We start from the raw sequence: 9,773 nt of genomic DNA on the forward strand, positions 1-9,773 counted from the left end.
CCCAAAACGATGCACAAAAATGTCCTCACAATAGGATAACGCAGGACCACTTGCCAATGAGAATTAGTATACTCCTCTCATATTAGCGATCGATCCGCCATTCGCACTGACTAACGTAAAAAAAAACACAGTACTTGTAGAGACATTACACGAGGGACTTGCGACGGGAAAAACAGTGCCCATGATGTACTTATGAGCAGCCTCTCGGGTCCGCTGTATGCTCGTATATCAAAATTCGTCTCATATCTCAAGATAAATATTTGCTCGAAATTTTACTCGTATCTCAAATTGCTCGTATGTCGGGGCACTCGTATGTCGAGGTACTACTGTACTGTAATACATAGCTAGACTGGCTTCCTCCATATACAAACTTTACTTACTTCTCACAAGTAACCATAAGAAGGTCGACATGATTCCAAAACAATAGAAAGACTGTGTAACCTAAAAAAAAGGAAAAAAAATACAAAAGGGTAACCAGGCTGGATTCTTCAAAGGAGTTTAAAAACCACCTCTCCTGCCTGGAAAATGAATAAATGTATATTTTTAAATACAATTGAACCCCCCCCCCCCCTGTTCGCAAGGATTAATATATTAAGCCTGTACCCTTTACAGCAATTAAGCCACATAAAATGCATGCTAATCAAGAACTCCAAATTCATTCAATAATGTGTATCGCACAGTTGTTTAAAACGAATAATACCCCAATCTAGTAGTTTTTTGCAAACATTTAACATTACATTCCCTTTGTAGTTTGTCTATCATCTCCAATAAAACTGTCTTAATGTTTTTCCAATAGTTACACATAAAATAAAAACTTCAGACATGAAGTTTCCGTATTTTCACACCTGTAGAAAGAAAACAATCTTTTATATATTAATTTATCCAATTGTTCAAATTAATGTATTGATTTTCCTCTTAGTTTTAAATCTTAGCAAATAACGCTTCTCTTTTGTCACCTTGGAATTTGGAAGGCTGATTTTGTCAACAAAAAGACCCAAAAAGTATTTTTCACCAAAAAGAGCTTTAATGGAACTACACAAAAGATGACACGTTAAATCGGTTTAAAAACGTGATTCATCTTATAATTTGACAAAAGTATAAGGACATTGTACTACTTATTTATTTTGAGCAAATTCATCGTCTTTCACACCATATTTCTACTAATGTTTCTTAGATCCTAGATTCAATATATCAATTATTGTCAGTAAAATGTACAATGTTTGAATAACACTCAATATTCTTATTGGATTTGCTAGCAAATTCAATAGACAAAAACTGCAATTTTTCAAATTTCTTAGGCATGTCTTTAACTGTGAAGACATTTTCCATATTAATTAGATCACATTATTGATCATTTATTTTGTAATTTCCTAATTTAGGCTCTACTATTTCGGATAGAATTGTGAGGTCAATAAAATCTTCAACGGCACTAATTTTTCTTAAAAAGTAATACCTTGACATACAAGTGTTCCAACATAGGAGAAATTTGAGATACGAGGAAAATTCTGAGCATTTTTTTTGCCTTGAGATATGAGATAAATTTGAGATATGAGCATACCAGATGGTTCACAATTGTGAGTCGGTAGTTAATTAGAACCAATTTTGGTGGGGGGGTTTTAGGATGGAAACGGATTAATTTGTATTTTGTTCATTTCTATGGGAAGAATTCACTTGAGACACGAGTAAATTGACATACAAACTCGATCCCGCAGTTAGCTCGTATCTTAAGGTTTTACTGTATTTGAATAGTGTGGATCGATATTACACATTAAAAAGTGTAAACAAGATTTTCAGAATGCAAAATACAATTAGTGGTACCTCGTCATACGACCGCTCGTCATACAATATTCTCGTCTTACGACGGAAATTTCGATCGAATAATTCGCCCGTCATGCGATCAAAATTTCGTTATGAAGCCAAGCCAGGTGGCCATGGCACTGTCTTTTTTGCATATCTTTCGTGTATCTACGAGCACCGAATGAGTTATTCAGACCAGGAAACGCACAACGCGCATGCGCGGGAAAAAGAGGGCTTTCTGGGTAATGAAGTATACTCGTGCACACAACACCGACAGGCAATGGCACTCTTTCTCAGAATAAAACTTTACCCACAATCAATACGTGGGTAAGCTCAGCTGTTGCATTTCCTGTTTTTTATTATTATCTAATACGAGGAGTATTATATTACTTCTCGTTCGCTGCTCCTAAGAACATCAGCGGCACTGGCTCGCAATTCCCTCTTTGTAATATTTCTGGTCGCAACTCTCTCTCAAAGCGGCTGCGACCAGAGCCATTTCAACGAGGGAGTTGCGAGCCGGTCTTTATGAGCAGTTTTTCTCGTTGGCAAGTGGTCGTGGGTTATCCTATTGTGAGGACATTTGCGTGAATCATTTTCGGAATATTTTGAAGGGAATATGTAGTACAACAGCAAACAGCCCATCGATAGCGAACGTGAGGGTGGAGGCGTGGCAAACCGCCAACCCGGAAAACGAAGGTAACAAAAGATTACAACAAAATTAGAATTCATTATTGTGTAAAGTTACATTAAACGTATGTTTGAGTCTGTATATATTAATCCAAGTCAATTTAAATTTGTTTGTTCCGTTTACGAGTGTGTTGTCGTGGAAAAAAAACGAACCCCACCCCCCCACACGTCTCTGTCTCCCGTCGGCGTAATCTGCCCAATTTTAGTTAGATTAAACACATTTTATTACTATTAAACCACTAGTTATGTGTTAATTTGTTAATAGATGGCGAATTAGAGGAAATAAAACATTTTTTCCAATCCAATATCCTGTTATTGGTGTTTTTTCAGTAGGTTGGAACGAATTAATTTGTTTTCCATTCATTTCAATGAGAAACGTCCGCTCAAGTTACGAGAATCTCTTCATACGATCTCAGTCTCAGAACGGATTACGATCGTATGTCGAGGTACCACTGTATACTGCAATTATAATGATCTTTCATACAGAAATTGATAAAGCAAGCAAAGCCGTCATTGGCCACTGCTTATCACACCACATTTGCGTCTTTAAAGTCTATCCTTACGACTAAATCTCTGGCAAGAAGCTGAGCAGGAAAAGGGTTTCTGACCAATGTGGGTAATTGTGTTTTTAAGATATTCCTGCCACAAATTGAGCAAAAAAGGGCTTTTCTCCTGTGCGGGTTGTTAAATCTTCTTTTCAGGTTATTCAATTGTGTAGCTTTTTAATTGGGCCGTTGCAGCGAATCTGTGGCCAGACTGAACAGGAAAACATTGTTCTCCAGTGTGGGTTAATGTGTTCTTTTAAGCTTCTCCTTTGGGAAAATGTTCGACCACAAACTGAGCAGGATTTTTTTTTTGCCAGTGTGGGTTCTTGTGTCTTTGTAAATCTTGCTTTTGAGAAATGGCTTTACCGCAATCTGAACACGAAAACGTTTTTTCAGCAGTGTGGAATCTTGTGTGCCTTTTCAAGCTTTCCTTGTGTGTGTTTGACTACAAACTGAGCCCGAAAAAGGTTTTTCACCAGTGTGGGTTATTACGTGTTTTTTAAGCTTCCCTTCTCTGAAAATCTTTTACCACAAACTGAGCACGCAAATGGTTTTTCACCAGTGTGTGTTCTTGCATGACTTTTTAAGTATGCCATCCGTGTGATGTTAAGTTTTCTTTTCAGGTTCCCTTCTGTGAAAATGTTTGAACATTAACTGGGCGGGTCATCAGTGTGGGTTCTTGTGTGGCTTTTTAACTGGTGCGTTTGAGAGAAAGCTTGACCACAAATCGAGCAAGAAAAGGGTTTTTCACCAGTGTGGGTTCTTATATGGCATCGTAAGATTCGCTTATCTGCGAATGCTTGACCACAAACTGAACACACAAATGGTTTTTCACCAGTGTGGGTTCTTATGTGGATTTTTAAGTTTCCCTTCTGTGTAAATCTTTTACCACAAACTGAGCACGGAAATTGTTTTTCACCTGTGTGGGTTCTTGCATGACTATTTAAGTGTCCCTTGTGTATGAATGCTTGACCACAAACTGAACACGCAAATGGTTTTTCACCAGTGTGGGTTCTTGCATGACTATTTAAGTGTCCCTTGTGTATGAATGCTTGACCACAAACTGAACACACAAATGGTTTTTCACCAGTGTGGGTTCTTGCATGACTATTTAAGTGTCCCTTGTGTGTAAATCTTTTACCACAAACTGAGCACGGAAATTGTTTTTCACCTATGTGGATTATTTCGTGCCTATTTAAGTGTCCCTTCTGTGTAAATGTCTGACCACAAACTGAACACGAAAATGGCTTTTCACCTGTGTGTGTTCTTACATGACTAATTAAGTTTCCCTTGTCTGTGAATGCTTGACCACAAACTGAACACGCAAATGGTTTTTCACCAGTGTGGGTTATTACATGTTTTTTTAAGCTTCCCTTCTCTGTAAATATTTTATCACAAAATGAGCACGCAAATGGTTTTTCACCAGTGTGTGTTCTTGCATGACTAATTAAGGGTCCCTTCTCTGTGAATGTTTGACCACAAACTGAACACGCAAATGGTTTTTCACCAGTGTGGGTTCTTGCATGACAAACTAAGCTTCCCATTTGTGTGAATGCTTGACCACAAACTGGACACGAAAATGGCTTTTCACCCGTGTGGGTTCTTGCATGTCTATTTAAGTTTCCCTTGTGTGTAAATGTTTTACCACAAACTGTACATGATAAGGGTTTCTCCCCAGTGTGGCTCCTCATATGTGTTTTCAAAGAAGACTTTTTACCAAAAGTTTTCCCACACTGAAAGCATTTGCAAAGTTTGTCGCCACTGGGATTTTTCTTAACATCTTCAACATCATCGTCAAAAAGCAAGTCATTGCCATCTAATAAAGGAGCAATTAAATTTTCTGCTCGCCATCCTTCTGGAGAGCTGCCGTTCAGAAGCTCCGCCCCTCTGTTGGCCACGCCCAGATCATCTTCACCCTTGAAAGGCTCACCAGTTGACCATTTGACACATTCCTCGTTTTTGATTGGAGGTTGCTCTTCTCTTTTGCACTGTTGAGGGAACTCTGGCTGCTCCTCCTCTTTAATTTGGGGCCATGCTGAGGCGTTTGCAGGCTCCGCTCCTTCACTGACCACGCCCAGATAATCCCTTTTAACGGACTCACCTGGTGACCAGGTGAAATGATCTTCCTCCTTTTTGATTGGAAGTTGCTCTTCTCCCATTTGTTTTTGAGGGAACTCTGGCTCCTCCTCTTTAATTAGGGGCCATGTTTTGGTGTTTGCAGGCTCCGCCCCTCCACTTGCCACGCCCAGAACATCTTCCCTCTTCACGAACTCACCAAGTGACCAGGTGAAATCATCTTCCTCCCTTTTGATTGGAAGTTGCTCGTCACCCATTTGTTGTTGAGGGAACTCTGGCTCCTCCTCTTTGATTTGGGGGAGCTCAACTTCCCCTTCAAGGTCAACAGACTCCTGCCCATCAGCACCAAGATCATTTCTGAAACCTGCAAAGATACAAAGATAATTGATTAACAATTTTCTAATTATAACATAACTAAATTTATTGTTCACAGAAATGAAACCAAACGGAAGAGGGCGCCATACATTCAATTCATCACAATGCAGTAATTACTACTGTAGTATTCTCGTCAACAGCAACATGAGTTTAAAACTGTTTATAGGTGCATTTTTCAAAGTATGGCACTATTGGTCAGAAAAGTTTCTTCACTGGTGATGTAGCTCCTTAAAATTAGTCAAATCTTTTTTGGAGCCTTTTCATTGTAAACATTCTCTTTTATGTTTTACATTTTAATTCTTTTAAAATGCTTTCCCCAAGGGGAGGCATTAAAAAAAGCATTATCTTTTTTTCAGTAGCGGGTTTATTATTATTTGGGGGATTAATGAGATTGAAATAGAGGTATAGTCTGATTGGACACTCTAAATTGCCCCTAGGTATGAGTGTGAGCGTGAATGGTTGTTTTTCTCCTCGTGCTCTGCGATTGGCTGGCCAGCGATTCAGGGTGTTCCTCGCCTCTGGCCCGAAGGCAGCTGGGATAGGCTACAGCACCCCCTCCACAAGATTTAGCATATCAGAAAATGAATGAATGAATGTTGGGATTAAAAACAGTGGGAGAAGCCCAACGTAGCCTCGGCAGCAAACCTCGACTGGGTGGATGGTGCATATCCAGACAATTTTCTGGCACTCGGCTGCCAGATTCAAGTATTCGGCCTTCTTGCGCTCGAAGGTGGTCTCGATCCCCTCCTCTGATGGTACTGGTAGTTCTATGAGGTGAAGCGCTCTTGCCTTGGAGGACCATACCTCAATGTCTGTGCACAGTGATGTAGTGATAATCTCTGATGATAGTTAACATTCTGTTTATTTATAAGCTGCATTTGAATTTTAGCATTAAATATGAAGTACTTTCGCAGGCCGCACCACGGAGTAGCAGTGGGTCAGATTTGGACCTCGGGCCGCAACTTTGACACCATTGTTTGAAGGCTGCTCTCGTTGTTGTTTAGTGCATCTACATCTCTATTTTTTGAATTTTCAATTAAGAGCATGCAAATAAGTGTTATGTCTCTCAAGCATGTAGCCAAAAATGGAGGGCGAGTAGCAGGGATGACTCTTGAACGCCTCTGGGGGACGCTCGCGCTTTGCGTAATTTGAAAAATACATTGTTTGTTTGTGATAAGGATACAATAAAAGGAAAGCTACTGTTTAATGCCGTTGTTAAGTATTAACACGCGTTGAGACTTATTCGTTCCCTCCTAGAGTGGTTATATTTAAATAGAAATATAATTTATTACGTCTTTCTTCGAATGGTGCTAGTGCAAATTCATGAAAATGTACGTACGCTACTATAGTGTCATGTCAATAGAATACCTTTAAGGGAATATATGGAAATAAAAAGTGTACCCACCTTCTAGTCTATGAAGAACAACTTTCTCGTGCGTTATGTTGCAAACTGTCGATTGCTCGTGAGTTGAATGCTCCTTTTTGACCTCAAAAAGTTCCTCCTGGAGCTTTGACCGTTGTGTTTTTGCCGACATTTCCACACGTGAATTCTGATGATGGCGGCGACTTTGATAGCTGCTAGCTATGCTGAGCTAAAATAGCCAGGAAACCTACAACGAGTTCTTCGTCGACTTGTTCCCTTGATAGCTGCTAGCTAAGCTAAGCTAAAGCATAAACAAGCTCTTCGACGACTTGTGGAGTTTGCGATCTCGGCTGCCTGGGTACTGCTTTGGCCCGCCTACTAGCCAATCATAGTTTGTGAAAGCAATGACATGTCCCAGCCAGCAAAATGCTAACGCCTATGAAAAATCATTGTGGGGTTGCCAACTCGAAATGTGATTGGTTAAATGCTTCAATATGAAAACACACATCTGGAAGCAGTTTAACTAGGGGGAAAAGCAATGAAAGGAAGCTAACAGACCATTTGGAATAATAAGTATTGATGGACAAAATATAATATGATTCAGATATTTCTTAGGCCAGCAGAGAAGGCCTTGAAGGCCCTAACGGCCTGCCACTGATATATATATATATATATATATATATATATATATATATATATATATATATATATATATATATATATATATATATATATATATATATATATATATATATATATATATATATATATATATATATATATATATATATATATATATCGAATATTTGTCCCAATATTATTGGGACAAATATTCGATTCATTGCCTAAAAAGAGGGGCTTTGCAAATAGCTGGGTCGTGAAGTGGGTCTCATATTGAAATGTGTATTTTGCCTGTTTCTAGTCATGACTCCATGAGTCTCAAGCTTCTCCTTTGTAGAGCTCTGTCCTGTAGCCAGATGTGTCCTTGAACACTTGCAACATTGTCGTTATCTTCTATTTGCCGGTTCATAACAAATGGCTTATCCTGGAAGACTTGCAACATTGTCGTTATCTTCTATTTGCCGGTTCATAACAAATAGCTTACTGTCTGAAGTAGGGGAAAATCCCATCCCTGTTCGCTTTCGGTACCACCCTCTTGAGAGAATAAAGGTGAATGAATGTAAATTGTCTGTCTCGGCGCATTTGTGGACGACAGCCTTGCCTGTGGTTCACCTGTGCTCAGAATATTCTGTAATAAAAGCTTTGAAGTCACTGTTTCTCGCCTCCAGCCTGTATTTGGACACCCAACATCTTCCACATCCGAAATTAATCGTACCCGAGAAGAAAGACAGAGTGCTCTTCCTTCAACAGTCGTTCACATCACTGCAAAGATGGTGCTACAGTAGCCTAAGAAGGTGCTAGTTGCCAAACATGAAGTAGTAGGTGGGTGGCATTTTGCCCAGCAGAATTAAAAAGAACCAGTTTGTGGATCATTGAAAAAATAACTCTTCTCTGATAATTCTGGATTATTTTTTCATCACGAGTATATTGTTAAACTACTTTAATGGAGTTACATTGATTCTATTTGTAATTATTGTCTTATTATTCAATAAAAAGAAATCCCTTGGTCTAAATATTGATGTGCATTCAAACAATTCATAACCTCACTATAATAAAAAAACTCTTCAATCAAAGAAAAAAAATATTTGAATGCAAAATCATAGCTGAGATTAAAAAAAATGCACTATCATTTTGATCTAGCATGATCATCTGAAATGGTAGTTTATACATTTTCGCGAAAGCTATGTCAAACACAGCAACCATCTGACATTCTGGTCAGCGAACTTTAATGTCAGTGATGACTGTGCAATTGAAGAACTCCTTCAAATACAACCCACTTCTTTGTCAGAGCGGGAGCAGCACATGTTTAAACAAGCAAAAACCACAGCACCAGATTTGAGTTTTTCCAAATATTTTCATCAAGATACATTTCCGGTAGGTGACAATGTTCGGACAAAAAATCTAAAGAGAACTTTTAACCCAGAGTCTGGAACCGTATTATCAATGAAAAAAATGCCTTCAACAGATGAATCCAGTGAAATTCACTGTTTTAGCACTTTTTTCATGGTCCCAGTAGAGTGTAAGACATAAGAGACAGGAAACGAATCAACAACGCTTTTATAATTTTAGGGGACCATAAGGGTTCAGTCAGACAGTTTAACAATTTGGCTCTTTGTGTCTTGTTCGCCAGCCTTGCAATATCTTATGAAGCTAGTTTTTTTATTATTTTACATTCGAGTAGACGCAGTTGGTTGTTACAATGATTGGATTTGCCTCCACGTTTATGGAATGGTAGCATGTTTTGTTAAAAAGGGGGAACGTTTTAATTACATGAGGGGGGTGTAAAAGGTTCATTTGTTCATCTTCTGTATTGCTTATCTTCATGGGGTCTTGTGGTTGTTGGGGCCTATCCCAGTTAGTTGTGAACAGGAGAAACACTCTTGGATTAGATAAAAACACACGCAAAGGACTAAAAGTGGAAAACGTCCATTGAGTACATTCGTCCTGACTATGGTTTTTCACCTGTGTGGGTTCTTGTGTGTATTTTCAATCCATGACCTCGGAACTGTAAGGCCAACGTGCTAACCACTCGGTTAGTAAATGTAAATGTAACTAAATAATTATGAATGTTTATCAGACATTTAGCAATACTTTCACTAAATATTCAATATTGCAGAAGTATATACTAAAACATGACTATGAGTCACAAATTACGGCCCGTTTTGGAAATTGTTTAAAAAGTCTCTTTTGGGTTATAGACACCTTCGAGAAATGTTTCATTTTCCAGTACGATTTATTTATTTCAAATGTGCATTTTCAGTAACTCATGATTGACAGTGACACATTACAGTTGTTTTTCCCAATTGCTA

General features: G+C 38.6%; 1 protein-coding gene across 1 annotated transcript; it reads right to left on the reverse strand.

Annotated features, from left to right (window-relative positions):
- Nucleotides 1–851: 851 nt before the first annotated feature.
- Nucleotides 852–7,220, reverse strand: LOC144065985 (uncharacterized). The gene is made up of 3 exons (XM_077589253.1): nt 6,886–7,220; nt 6,126–6,292; nt 852–5,469 (listed from the first exon to the last, which is right to left on the reverse strand). The coding sequence occupies exons 2-3, from the start codon at nt 6,280–6,282 to the stop codon at nt 3,680–3,682; spliced, it is 1,947 nt and encodes a 648-aa protein (XP_077445379.1). The 5' UTR covers nt 6,283–6,292; nt 6,886–7,220; the 3' UTR covers nt 852–3,679.
- Between the last annotated feature and the right edge of the window lie 2,553 nt (nt 7,221–9,773).

Source organism: Stigmatopora argus, chromosome 20 (assembly GCF_051989625.1).
Source record: "Stigmatopora argus isolate UIUO_Sarg chromosome 20, RoL_Sarg_1.0, whole genome shotgun sequence".
NCBI lineage: Eukaryota > Metazoa > Chordata > Actinopteri > Syngnathiformes > Syngnathidae > Stigmatopora > Stigmatopora argus.